We start from the raw sequence: 14344 nt of genomic DNA, 5'->3' as shown, positions 1-14344 counted from the left end.
CCTGAAGGGCAGACTCTTTTTTTCTCTAGGAAATGGCCAGTGATGAACTGAGGGAGTTGAGGAATGCCATGACCCAGGAGGCCATCCGTGAGCACCAGATGGCCAAGACTGGCGGCACGACCACTGACCTCTTCCAGTGCAGCAAATGCAAGAAGAAGAACTGCACCTATAACCAGGTATGGACAGTGAGGGGATGGGCCAGAGGTGCAGGAGGCCGCAGGGGCATAGAGGTGGAAAATCAGAGAGAAGCTTAGGGAAGAGCCAGAGGGGAGAAAGGGTTAAAACTCTCTAGGCTTTGCCGGGTGCGGTGGCTCACGTCTGTAATTCCAGCACTTTGGGAGGCCAAGGCAAGTGGATCACCTGAGGTCAGGAGTTCGAGACCAGCCTGGCCAACATGGTGAAACCCCATCTCTACTAAAAATACAAAAATGCCGGGCGCGGTGGCTCACACCTGTAATCCCAGCACTTTGGGAGGCCAAGATGGGTGGATCACGAGGTCAGGAGATTGAGACCATCCTGGCTAACATGGTGAAACCCCGTCTCTGCTAAAAATACAAAAAAATTAGCCAGGCGTGGTGGCAGGCACCTGTAGTCCCAGCTACTCCGGAGGCTGAGGCAGGAGAATGGCGTGAACCCGGGAGGTGGAGCTTACAGTGAACCGAGATCGCACCACTGCACTCCAGCTTGGGCAACAGAGTGAGACTCCATCTGAAAAAAAAAAAAAAAATTAGCCAGCCGTGGTGGCACGTGCCTGTAATCCCAGCTACCCTGGAGGCTGAGGCAGGAGAATCACTGGAACCTGGGAGGTGGAGGCTGTAGTGAGCTGAGATTGCACCATTGTACTCCAGCCTGGGCGACAGAGGGAGACTGTCTCAAACCAAACAAACAACAACAAAAAAACCTCTCTAGGCTGGGCCAGCTCAGTGGCTCACACCTGTAATCCCAGCACTTTGGGAGGCTGAGGCAGGCAGATGGCTTGAGCCTAGGAGTTTGAGAGCAGCCTGGGCAACGTGGTGAAACGTCATCTCTACTAAAAATACAGAAATTAGCCAGGCTTGGTGGTGGGTGCCTGTAGTCCCAGCTACTGGATGCGGGGGAAATGGGTGGCGATGAGGCAGGAGAATCACTGGAGCCCAGGAGGTTGAGGCTACAGTGAATTGAGGCTGCAGTGAGCCATGATTGCACCACTGCACTCCAGCCTGGGTGACAGAATGAGACCCTGCCTCAACAAAACAAAGAAAACCTTAAAAACTCTCCAGGCTGCAGAGAGAAGGGCAAGCCTTGGCACACTAACGTTGTGCACCTGTGGCTTCTAGACAACGTTCTCCTGAGTTTAGAATCATCCCGCTATGTGTCTACGAGGCTTGGTCAGTGTGTTCTGGTCTGCCCTGACGTGACAATAAGAAGAATCAGACTCATGGCGGCTGAAGAGTTGTAGACAGTTGGAAGGGAACTTGGCAATGTGAAACCCAGCTCCCTCATTAAACACCCAGGGAAACTGAGGCCCACACAGGCCACAGATGGGCTTTTTAGCCTTGCCCAAGAAAGGAGGCCAATGTCAGAGATAGTAATAAACCAGATCCAGACCTTTCTGCCTGCAGTCCAGCTAACTTGGTCAATAAAGCCTAAGGGCTTTAGCTCTGAGTCCTAAAGTTGAAGACCGTTGCCCTGGCATGGGGAACTTGGGAAGGCTGTGGAGGCCCCTTCTCTTAAAACCAGAGAATGGCCTCCTCTTTCTGGGTTGCACGTGGTATGCCCTTAGAGCACAAATATCCTTGGATTCTAACTGGTGTCTAGTCATTCTAGAACTCTATTCAGAGTTCTCCGACTGCTCGGCACACACCATTTATCAAGAGCACCTTGCCTGCGGCATTCTGTGGCCAGGGCAGAAATGCGGTCAGCCTTGCCATTCCGGAGGAGTCCCTTGGAGTATTCCAGTTCTGGAATTCGGAGGTGTTTGTGCAAGCCTCTGCTCTCTCTCAAGCACCTTTCCGTGTGGAGTGATGCGCTTCCTGTGCCTCACTTCTTTCTAGAAGTAAACTGCCCACTAGCAAAGTTTTCTCTCTGCTTGTCACTGCTTTCCAGTGACCAGGCTGCGCTAAGCTGTGTCCGCCTGGCAGACTGCTAGGCTGCTGGGGCTCACTCAAGGAGGGTGGCGGGCATAACTCGTCCCACACCACAGATTCCCAGCTGACATCATTCGTAGCTGATTATCAGCAAAGTAATGACTTGCTACATGTCGTGGCCAGGCGAGGACAGCCTTAGAAAACCAGAACAGGAGGTGTTAAATCTGGAAATGCCAGGGCTTTACTGTGGGATACCCGGTTCCTGCACCTGAATGATGAGGCTAAGAGGATGAGAAAACGTAACATTAAATAGTCCCAATGATATTTAGGACTTTTCCTCTCTGGGCCTCAGGTCTTCCACCAGTAAAATAAGGAAGATGAACCAGACCACTAAGCCTGCTTGCAGCTCACTCCAGTGAGCTTGTCCAGTAGGGTGTGTTCAGGGCTAAGTCAGGGAATACTTCCTGTAGGAGATAAGTCTTGAGGCAAGAGAAGAGAGATCTGTTACAAAAGATCAACAAGAGTGACCAACAAGAGTGAAAGTCCAAATTAGCTGAGCGTGGTGGCGAGCGCCTATAATCCCAGCTATTCAGGAGGCTGAGGCAGGAGACTCACTTGAACCCAGGAGGTGGAGGTTGCAGTGAGCCGAGATGGCACCACTACACTCCAGTCTGGGCAACAGAGCAAGACTCCAGTGTCAAAAAAAAAAGGGGGTGAAAGTGCAAAAGGCCAGGTTAAGCCAGTAAGATACAGGGAGTGAGCTGATGGGCTGCCTGCCAGAGCAGAGGAATGCATAATACTAATATTATGGAGTTGTCAGTGACAAGGAAATTGCCAACGGGGGGTGGGAATCTCAGTGCCAACTTCTGGGATTTGGACCTACTCCTAAAGGCAGTGGGAGCCATGGCAGGTCCTAGAACAGGGGAGTGACTTCATGAGTGGCTCTTCTCTCTCTCAGGTGCAGACACGCAGTGCTGATGAGCCCATGACTACCTTTGTCTTATGCAATGAATGTGGCAATCGCTGGAAGGTCTGTATGTTTATATATTTCCCCCTTCCCTGTCATCCACATACCTCGCCCGCATAAGGCGTAGCATACCCACAACCCAGAAGGGGCCTTGTGCATGGCAGCGCTTGCCAGCCTGCACAGAGTAGGCCTGCAGAGCCAGAGATAGTGGCGGATTGCTGCTGGGGAGGTGGGGAGAGAACACACATGCATGTTTTCATTTTAGAAGGGCACCAAGCTGGGGTGGGGGCAGCAGCCCACATTTTGTCACAGGATGAGCAAGTCTGTCATTTGAGCACAGATGGAATCAGCTTCCTGAGATCCACAGAGGAGAGGAAAAACATTCTGCACTTGGACCACGCCTCTTTGGAAAGTGCTTCCACAGATGGTATTTCCTTTGAACCTGGCCACAGCCAGGATGGAAAACAGGAAGGCTGAGCCCTGTCAGAAAGGAGTTGAACCTAAATGCCACCAGGTCATCCTTCCCTCCTAAGGGAGCTCTGGAAGTCTTACCCAAGTCTGTAACTCAGACTGCCCCAGCTCCTGCAAAGGCAGAAGTTTTGTTTTCATGCATGGGAGCCAAGCAAAGACTCCTCCCAGAGTGCTCCTTCCTGCCAAGTCTCCTGAAGGAACAGAGTGTGGTCACATGACTAATGTCAGTTTCCAACTGCTATCTGACTTGCACGTGCACCATGTGTTGTCTGGGCCACCAGGCAGGCTGCAGGTGCTCCAAAAGTTCTAAGGTACTTAGCAAGAAGTACAAGACAAGTCAGGATCCCTGGCTTCAGGTCCCATTCTGCCCTACTCACCCTGAGCATGTTACTCACCTCATTGAGCAAAAGAGTAATAATAATGCCCTTCTCCCAGGGTTGAGGATGTGAGGATCATATTTTTTTTTTTTTTTTTTTTTGAGACGGAGTCTCGCTCTGTCGCCCAGGCTGGAGTGCAGTGGCGCGATCTTGGTTCACTGCAAGCTCCGCCTCCCGGGTTCACGCCATTCTCCTGCCTCAGCCTCTCCGAGTAGCTGGGACTACAGGCGCCCGCCACCATGCCCGGCTAATTTTTTTTTGTATTTTTAGTAGAGACAGGGTTTCACCGTGGTCTTGATCTCCTGACCTCGTGATCCGCCCGCCTCGGCCTCCCAAAGTGCTGGGATTACAAGCGTGAGCCACCACACCCGGCAAGGATCATTTTGATATGAGGGTTATTATGTATGCATAAACACTTTGCAAACAACTACAAGAATTGTTCCTTTATAATATTATTCTTACTTTCAGACAAGGAAATTGAAATATGGAAATAGTTAATCAGCATAAAGCCACAGTTTGGAGCACTGAAAGCCGATGCTCCGACTTCCTGATCAATTCCTTTACTTTTTTTTTTTTTTTTGAGGTGGAGTCTCGCTCTGTTGCCCAGGCTGGAGTGCAATGGCGTGATCTCCGCTCACTGCAAGCTCCGCCCCCGGGTTCACGCTATTCTCCTGCCTCAGCCTCCTGAGTAGCTGGGACTACAGGTGTCCGCCACCACGCCCGGCTAATTGTTTTGTATTTTTAGTAGAGACGGGGTTTCACCGTGTTAGCCAGAATGGTCTTGATCTCCTGACCTCGTGATCCGCCCACCTCGGCCTCCCAAAGTGCTGGGATTACAGGCGTGAGCCACTGCGCATTTTTTCCTTTTTACACTTATTGAGCACTTAGGGATGGGGCCAGTATAGTGGTCTACTGGTTTAGAGCATGGGCTTTGGCATCAGGCTCAAATCCTAGCTTTATCCCTTACCAAGTGACTTAACTCAGTGACCCGAACTCACTGAGCCTGGATTTCCTCATCTATAAAATGAGGGTATTCATATCTAGCCCACAGAGCTGTTTTGAGGAGTAGAGAAGGTAACACACGTAAAGCATTAACAGAGCCTCTGAGAGTTCATATGGCATCTTTGTCAAATTAGGAAAAGGTGTCCCTTCCTCCAGGCGACACAGCCTCATGCCAGGGTACAGAGCAAACAGAGCAGGGGCTACGTTTCAGCCTCAGCTTGTCCCTTTGGCCAGGCTCTTTTGTGAAGTCAACAAATTATACAACCGTACAAAAAAAGCCCTGAGCACAGACATGCCTGGTACATAAAACCACTATTCTTACTATTTTGGGTGTGTCATCTACTAGTATTATGGAAGTTTGGGCAAGTTACTTAACCTCTCTGATCTGCTTCCTTACCTGTAAAAATAGGAGTGATAGGCCAGGCGCAGTGGCTCATGCCTGTAATCCCAGCACTTTGGGAGGCCGGTGGATCACCTGAGGTCGGGAATTTGTGACCAGCCTGACCAACATGGAGAAACCCCGTCTCTACTAAAAATACAAAATTAGCCAGGCATGGTGACACATGCCTGTAATCCCAGCTACTCAGGAGACTGAGGCAGGAGAATCGCTTGAACTCAGGAGGCGGAGGTTGGGGTGAGCCAAGATCGCACCATTGCACTCCAGCCTGGGTGACAAGTGAAACTCCGTCTCAAAAAACAAACAAACAAACAAAAAAATTGACAGTGATACTAGTGCCTACCTCAGAGTGATGGTAAGGGTGAAATGAGTTAATACGTGTTAATACTGCCTAGCACAGAGTCAATGCTCAATAAATGTAGCTCTTGTGATTGTGTTACTGTTAGAGAAAGGACATTCTGAATGCTCTAAATCCAGCTCCTCCTCCTTGACTCTTACTAGTTGGAGGGACAGGATCCACTAGAGGTAACAACAACAGACTTCTGAACACATTTTCAGATGGTCTCTGTTGCCATGTGGGAGACCGAAAGTCTAACCAAGTGATTAGTAGTCATCCCAGTGATGTTCTTGACCATAAATTGAGAGCTCAGCACATTCCTGGCACCGAATTGCCATTCATTTATTACCTGATATCATTCTCACATTCACAAGCATTATGAGCTCATTTTACAGGTGAGTGATTTGTTCAAGATCACACAGCTAATAATGGCAGAGCTGGGCTTTGGACTCTGGTCTGTGTGGCTCCAGACGCCACCTTCTTTTTCATATTCCCCCACAGCCTCCTTGTAGGATGCCGAGAAACCTTTCAAATTTTGTTGCCTTTCTGGTTTTGTAGTTCTGCTGATTGAACAGCCAGGACCACCATGAACAAGGTGAGGAAGAAGAAAGAGGAAGCGCTGAACTGTATGAACTGGAGAAGCAATAAAAATTAAAGTGAAGGAAAATACTGAACTCTGAGTGGGGTGGTATGAGTTGGAGGAAGAATTCTCTTGCAAATTAATAATCGGTCATTAGAAACAATTGGTTAATGGGGGAGCCTAATTGGAGAATGATGCTGAGATTCTGTATTGATGAACCTCTTTTAGAAACTGCAGAGGGCTGGGCACGGTGGCTCATGGCTGTAATCCGCAAACTCTGGGAGGCTGAGGTGGGAGAATCGCTTGACCCCAGAAGTTTGAGTCCAGCCCAGGCAACATAGCAAGACCCCATCTCTATAAAAAAAAAAAAAAAAAAGAGAAAGAAAAAATAAAGAAATGGCAGTGCCTTAGACCTGAGGTGTCATATCTTGGACAGTGGCAGACCTTTGCTTTGAGTTCCTTGTCTCCCATCTGGATCTCCCAGCCTTTTCCGAATTGGAAAATGCCAGATCAACACAAACCTCACCCCACCCCCACCTTAGAGTCACACGTGCAGAACAGTTGATACACCATTTGGCTTCAGCAGATATTACTTCCCTACTACGTATTAGGTTGCTGCAAAAGTAATTGTAGTTTTTGCAATTACTTTTGCAGTGGCCTAATAGAAATATTTCTTTCCTACTCTTTCCTCATCTCTTCCCAAACTCTCTGCTATTCCCTGTTCACGGCTGGCTGTGGGGGCCTTTGAGGACTCCAGATCATATCTCTCTAGGCAGGGAACAGATCCTCTTGAGCTGGGCTTTCTGAGTGGGCTTTCTTGAGTGGGCTTTCTGAAGATTACAGCAGCACTCTGACTTCCATGGCCCCTTGAAAGTCCTGAGCCTCAGAACCTGCCCAGGCCCTAGCAATGTGTCCCTCACAGCTCCATCTGTGACCTGAGCTTCAGAACACATCTGCAGAGCACAGAGACCTTGCCATGCTTCTCCCATGGTAATTATTGGCTTGCTTTTTTTTTTTTTTTTTTTTTTTTTAAGAGGCTGGAATGCAGTGGTGTGATCTTGGCTCACTGCAATTTCCACCTCCCAGGTTCAAGCAATTCTCCTGCCTCAGCCTCCTGAGTAGCTGGGACTACAGGCATGAGCCACCAAACCCGGCTAATTTTTTTATTTTTAGTAGAGACGGGTTTTCGCCCTGTCGGCCAGGCTAGTCTTGAATTCCTGGGCTCAAGTGATCCGCCCTCCTCGGCCTCCCAAAGTGCTGGGATTATAGGTGTGAGCCACTGAGCCTGGCCTCGGCTTGCTTTTGATGCTGACAGGAACTTTTGGCAAAGCTGGAAACTTCTAGAAAAGCCTTGGGGAAGCTTTTGGGGCAACTGTAACCCAAGTTCTTCATATACCCTGGACATCGTTTACTCTAGAATTGGTTACTGTCTTCTTCCTTCCATCCATAAGTGCCTTCTCCTGTAGACGAAGCCCGGAAATAAACTAGGTACGGGAGTCTTCCACCGTCCTTGACTTTTATTTATTTTTATTTATTTATTTTTGAGACAGAGTCTCTCTCTGTCACCCAGACTGGAGTGCAGTGGTGCAATCTTGGCTCACCGCAACCTCTGCCTCCCAGGCTGAAGCAATTCTCCTGCCTCAGCCTCTGGAGTAGCTGGGATTACAGGCACGCACCACTACCACCCGGCTAGTTTTTGTATTTTTATTAGAGACAGGGTTTCACCATGTTGGCCAGGCTAGTCTTGAATTCCTGACCTCAAATGATCTGCCCACTTTGGCCTCCCAAAGTGCTGGATTACAAGCCACTGTGCCCGGCCCCATCTTTGACTTTTTTTTTTTTTTCTGAGACAGAGTTTTACTCTTGTTGCCCAGGCTGGAGTGAAATGGAACAATTTTGGCTCACTGCAACCTCCACCTCCTGAGTTCAAGAGATCCTCCTGCCTCAGCCTCCCAAATAGCTGAGATTACAGGTGCCCGCCACCAAACCCGGCTAATATTTTTTTGTATTTTTAGTAGAGATGGGGTTTCACCATGTTTCCCAGGCTGGTCTCGAACTCCTGACCTCAGGTGATCCACCCACCTTGGCCTCCCAAAGCGCTGGGATTACAGGCGTGAGCCACCACGCCTGCCCTGTTTCTGACTTTTAAATAGTTAGATTTGGGGTGAATCCCTTCCTTGGAAAGATCAAAAATCCTCTCACAGATGATACAACACAAAGAGCTCATAAATGGCAGAGCCAGGACAGAAACCCAGGTCTTCTGCTTCCTGTCATTGTGCTATAAGAGATCCAGAGCTATACACAGCGCTCAGCCCCTACCTTCCAGGAAGTCGCAGCCTGGCAGGGAAAGAAACCATAGGCACAGATTTCCACACCAGATGGGATGCGATAAATGCCACATATATCTGAGGGACCAATATTATCCACAGACGTGCAGGGGGATGTTGCTTAGAAACCCAGATGTTTCTTAAACTTTAATACAGGTGAGAATTCACTGGGCATTGTGCTGAAATGCAGATTCCAATTCAATGGGTCTGGGGTGGGCCTTGAGATTGTTCATTTCTTTCTTTTTTTCTTTTTCTTTTTCTTTTTTTTTTTTTTTTAAGACAGGGTCTCACTCTGTTGCCCAGACTGGAGTGCATAATGCCATCATGGCTCACTGCAGACTTGACCTTCTAGGCTCAGGCGATACTTCCACCTCAGCCGCTGGAGCAGCTGGGACTATAGGCATGGACTATAACCACCACGCCTGGCTAATTTTTTATTTTTTATAGAGATGGAGTCTCCCTACGTAGTCGAGGCTGGTCTCAAACTCCTGGGCTCAAGCAATCCTCCTGCCTCAGCCTCCCAAAGTGCTGGGATTATAGGCATGAGCCGCCGCACCCAGCTGGTTTTTCATTTCTAACCCCAATGCAGCTGGTCCACAGACCACACTTTGAGTAGGAAGACCTTAGATGTCCAGATTTTTCTCTGTATTGTCTAATCCTCCATCCAAATGTCTAGAAACCAAAAGCAGAACAAAAAGCAACCACTGTTAATTTAATAAGGCCAATAAAGGTTACTTTCGGGTGAGTTTTTTGTTTTGTTTGGTTTTGTTTTGAGACAGAGTCTTGCTCTGTCGCCCAGGCTGGCGCAATCTCGGCTCACTGCAACCTCCACCCCCTGGGTTCAAGCAATTCTCCTGCCTCAGCCTCCCAAGTACTAGAACCCCAGTACTGGAACCACCACACCCGACTAATTTTTGTACTTTTAATAGAGATGGGGTTTCACCATGTTGGCCAGGCTGGTCTCAAACTCCTGACCTCAGGTGATCCGCCCGTCTCAGCCTCCCAAAGTGCTAGGATTACAGGTGTGAACCACCACGCCTGGCCTTGAGTGAGGTTTTTTTTTTTTGAGACAGAGTCTTGCACTGTCGCCCAGGCTGGAGTACAGCGGCGCAATCTCGGCTCACTGTAACCTCCACCTCCCGGGTTCAAGCAATTCTCTTGCCTCAGCCTCCCAGGTAGCTGAGATTACAGGCACCTGCCACCACGCCTGGCTAATTTTTTTTTTTTTTTTTTGTATTTTTAGTAGAGACGGGGTTTCACCATGTTGGTCAGCCTGGTCTCGAACTCCTGACCTAATGATCCGCCCGCCTCAGCCTCCCAAAGTGCTGGGATTACAGGCGTGAGCCACTGTGTCCGACCAACCTCGGGTGAGTTTTTTAAACACGGCACCTTGGGGTGATTTTCAGTAGTCATGATCTAAATAACTGTTGTGTTTCCTGTGTCACAGCATAGGGATTTAGAGCATAGAAAAAAAAAAAAAGAAAGAAAACTAATCTTCACCCTCAATAACCTTACTGTTTACAAAGGAGATGAGTCAGATTAAGCAGCAAAAGAACAAGTCAGCTCAAGTCCACACATCTATACAGTATACATCCACATTCACAAAAGGACACAAAAGAGTATGAATAGGCCACAGACTGTCATCAGCAGGTGGCAAAACTCTCCCTGCAGGCCTTCCCGTGTCCACTCTGGATCCAACTGACTGGAACAGGCTTTTCCACATTGTAAAACTGATCCTTAGAGTCCCCCACTGTACACCCCCACTTAAAACCTTTCTTTTTTTTTCCCCCCCTACTACTCTTGGCAAGGTCTACAAGGCCCTGCAGGGCGGGCCTGTGCCTCGCCCCCGCACTTTGTGCTGCAATCACACTGGCCTTCCCTCAGTTCTTCACAACATGCTGTGCTCCTCCTTGTCACAGAGTCTTTCCACACACTGTTGGCTGGAACATGTGGTTTAACCCCATCTCCTTCATAACCAAAGATGAAAGTGCAAGCTACAAGCGAGTTAGCATTCACTTCTGCCACCCAGGAGGGCTTCCTAGGGGAGGGGAGGTGGTTACCATACGGGAGGAAAAAGACAAGGTCAAGTGAGGTAAAACAGGCAACACGCTTGGAATGAAAGAGCTCACCAGAATGCTATGGCCAAAAGAACTTGAAAATAGGCTGGTTGCGGTGGCTTATGCCTGTAATCCCAGCACTTTAGGAGGCCAAGGTGGGCGGATCACTTGATGTCAGGAGTTCGAGACCAGCCTGGCCAACATGGTGAAACCCCATCCCTATTAAAAATACAAAAAAAAAAAAAAAAATAGCTGGGCATGGTGGCACACGCCTGTAATCCCAGCTACTCCAGAGGCTGAGGCAGGAGAATCACTTGAACCCAGAAAGCAGAGGTCGCAGTGAGCCGAGATTGCCACTGCACTCCAGCCTGGGCGACAAGAGCGAGACTCCACCTCAAAAAAAAAAAGAACTTGAAAATGGAGGAATGGAGGGTCGTTGAAGATCCTATGGCCAATTTAGGTGTTTTCAAAAGGTTCCAGGAACCTAAAATACTGTATAGGATGAGAAGTCTTTCTTAGTATTTTCATCCAGACTACCAAATCTCTTATTAGCCCTGGTTTTTCTTTAGCTCAAGACTTACATTGCCAAGTGCCTATTTGGATATCTCCTCGCAAGCACCCCACTGACACTCTCAATACAATAATACAGTTAATCTGAAATTGAACTCACATCTCTGTTTTTTAATTTAAAAAAAAATTTTTTGAGATAGGATTTCATCCCGCCACCCAGGCTGGAAAGCAGTGGTGCAATCACAGCTCACCGAAGCCTTGATGTTTCAGGATCAAGTGATCCTCCCACCTTTGCCTCCTGAGTAGCTAGAACCACAGGTGTGCACCACCACTCCCCGCTAATTTTTTTTATTTGTAGAGATGAGAGCTTGCTGTGTTTTCCAGGCTGGTCTCGAACTCCTGTGCTCAAGTGATCCTCCCACCTCAGCCTCCCAAAGTGCTGTGATTACAGGTGTGAGCCACCATACCCCGACATTGTTTGTTTGTTTGTTTTTTGAGAGACAGGGTCTCACTCTGTTGCCTGGGCTAGAGTGCAGTGGTGTGATCACAGCTCACTGCAGTCTTGAACTCCTAGGCTTAAGTGATCCTCCCACCTCAGCTGCCCGTGTAGCTGGGACTACAGGCACATGCCACCACATCTGGTTAATTTTTTTTTTTTTTTTTTTGTCGGGCGTAGTGGCCCATGCCTGTAATCCCAGCACTTTGGGAGGCCGAGGTGGGCAGATCACCTGAGGTCAGGAGTTTGAGACCAGCCTGGCCAACATGTACTAAACACCTACTAAAAATACAAAAATTACCCAGATGCAGTGGCGCATACCTGTAATCCCAGCTACTCAGAAGGCTGAGGCACAAGAATCGCTTGAACGCGGGAGGTGGAGGTTGCAGTACAATGCCACTGCACTCCAACCTGGGCGACAGAGCGGGACTCTGTCTCAAAAAAAAAAAAATTTGTAGAGATGGGCACGCGAGGGGGTCTCCCTGTTACCAAGCCTGGTCTCCAACTCCTGACCTCAAGCGATCCTCCCACCTGGGCCTCCCAACGTGTTGAGATTACAGGCGTGAGCCACTGCACCCCATGCATCTTTTCTTTCTTTGGTCCCCTCTTCTGTCTTTCCTATTTGTCAACTAATTCATTCCTTAAAACCATCTGTGACCCTTTCCCCTTGTCCTCTTCTCTTATTTCCCAATTCTATAGTCTCTCCCTTGACCAACCCTTATCTCCATTCCCATCACTGTCAACATGGCCTTTCAGGTTTCCTTTTTTCTTTTTCTTTCTTTTCTTTTTTCTTTCTTTTTTTTTTTTTTTTTTTTCTTGAGATGGAGTCTCTCTCTGTCACCCAGGCTGGAGTGCAGTGGCGTGATCTCGGCTCAATGCAAGCTCTGCCTCCCGGGTTCATGCTATTCTCCTGCCTCAGCCTCCTGAGTAGCTGCGACTACAGGCGCCCTCCACCACGCCCGGCTAATTTTTTGTATTTTTAGTAGAGACGGGGTTTCACCGTGTTAGCCAGGATGGTCTTCATCTCCTGACCTCGTGATCTGCCTGCCTCGGCCTTCCAAAGTGCTGGGATTACAGGCGTGAGCCACTGCACCTGGCCCAAGTTTTCTTTTTTTCTAGGACTGGTGCAAAGGTCTTCTACTGATCCTCCAACTCAGAGCACTATCTTCCCTGCATCTACCCTGCCTGACTCTGAGCGTCATTCCTTGTCTTCAGCAGGTTCCACCAGCTATCAAAATTCAACTATTTGGTTTGATTTTCAAAGCTCTATCTGCCCTCTGCCTTTTTGGGGGGTGGCGGGGGGTCCTAGAGGCTTTTATGTCTGACTGTGCCGATGGGCCCTGTCAGGCGCATCCGTGTGAAGAGACCACCAAACAGGCTTTGTGTGAGCAACAAGTCTGTTTATTTCACCTGGGTGCAGGCAGGCTGAGTCCGAAAAGAGAGTCAGTGAAGGGAGATAGGGGTGGGGCCGTTGTATAGTATTTGGGTAGGTAATGGAAGATTACAGTCAAAGGGGGTTGTTCTCTGGCGGGCAGGGGCGGGGGACACAGGGTGCTCAGTGGGGGAGCTTCTCAGCCAGGTGAAGGAATTTCACAAGGTAATGTCATTAGTTAAGGCAGGAACCAGCCATTTTCACTTCTTTTGTGATTCTTCAGTTACTTCAGGCCATCTGGATGTATACGTGCAGGCTTGGGCTCAGAGGCCTGACAGGCCCTTGCCCTCTGCTTGGCTTTGGTGGTTCATCATCCACCTCTGCTGTCCCTTATGCTCCAGGCTAAAGGAGATATTTGCCCTGTGTTTGAATACCCAATGGGCCTTCCCATTTGTGAATGCCTATACTGCTTCCTTCTCCCCAGCCAGATCCAAATCTTATCCATTCTTCAAGGCTCACCTCAGATGCACATCTTCTTATGAGGTCTCTGATCCCCTAGCAACATGAGATGGTTCCTCAGAACTCCCATAGCATCGTGAAATTCTCTTAGCACACATTGCATTCAACCTTCATGATGATGATGATGATTCCTTTAAAATTTCTTTGTATGACAGTGTCAGTGCTATCTATTAATCATTGAGCATTTACTAGCTGGATATCTTGGGCACATAATACAACTTCTGCATGCTTCCGGTTTCATCGGTTAAACAGTGGTAATAACAGCTCCTAGCTCAAAGAGTTGTTGTGGATTCATTTAGTTAATACAAAGAGAGCAGCAGAATCAGGCCTGACATATAGTGACTGATTAGTAAATATTAGCTATTGTTACTATGAGTGCAGGGTAGCACATTACATTGATTGCCTCAATGAGCCCTCTGACCTCATGAACTAGGTTACTATTATTATACTGTTTTTTAAAAATTGTAGTAAACTACACATAACATAAACCATCTTAGCAGTTTTTTAAAAATCTATTTTGAGACAGTCTCTCTCTGTTGCCCAGACTGGAGAGCAGTGGCACGATCTCGGCTCATTACAACCTCTGCCTCCTGGGTTCAAGTGATTCTCGTGCCTTAGCCTTCTAAGCAGCTGAGATTACAGGTGCACACCACCAGACCTAGCTAACTTTCGTATTTTTAGTAGAGATGGGGTTTCAATACGTTGGCCAGGCTGGTCTGGAACTCCTGGCTTCATGTGACCCACCCACCTCAGCCTCCCAAAGTGCTCGGATTACAGGCATGAGCCACCGCGCCCAGCCCATCTTAACAATGTTTAAGTATATAGTTCAGTAAGGTTAAGTACATTCATACTGCTGTACACCCAGT

At 48.4% G+C, this 14344-nt stretch overlaps 1 protein-coding gene across 1 annotated transcript in view; it reads left to right on the top strand.

Moving 5' to 3' along the window:
- TCEA3 (transcription elongation factor A3) overlaps positions 1-6291 on the top strand; it is a 45820-nt gene extending 39529 nt beyond the window's left edge. Inside the window, exons 9-11 of the mRNA XM_030805534.1 lie at positions 30-176; positions 3025-3096; positions 6176-6291. Of these exons, the coding sequence (XP_030661394.1) occupies positions 30-176; positions 3025-3096; positions 6176-6184 (228 nt within the window). The 3' untranslated portion in view covers positions 6185-6291. The remainder of the gene's footprint in view (positions 1-29; positions 177-3024; positions 3097-6175) is intronic.
- Positions 6292-14344: the final 8053 nt, after the last annotated feature.

This window comes from Nomascus leucogenys, chromosome 24 (assembly GCF_006542625.1).
Source record: "Nomascus leucogenys isolate Asia chromosome 24, Asia_NLE_v1, whole genome shotgun sequence".
Lineage (NCBI taxonomy): Eukaryota > Metazoa > Chordata > Mammalia > Primates > Hylobatidae > Nomascus > Nomascus leucogenys.
The sequence above is the reverse complement of the archived record's forward strand: the minus strand, read 5'-3'. Positions and strand labels throughout refer to the sequence as shown.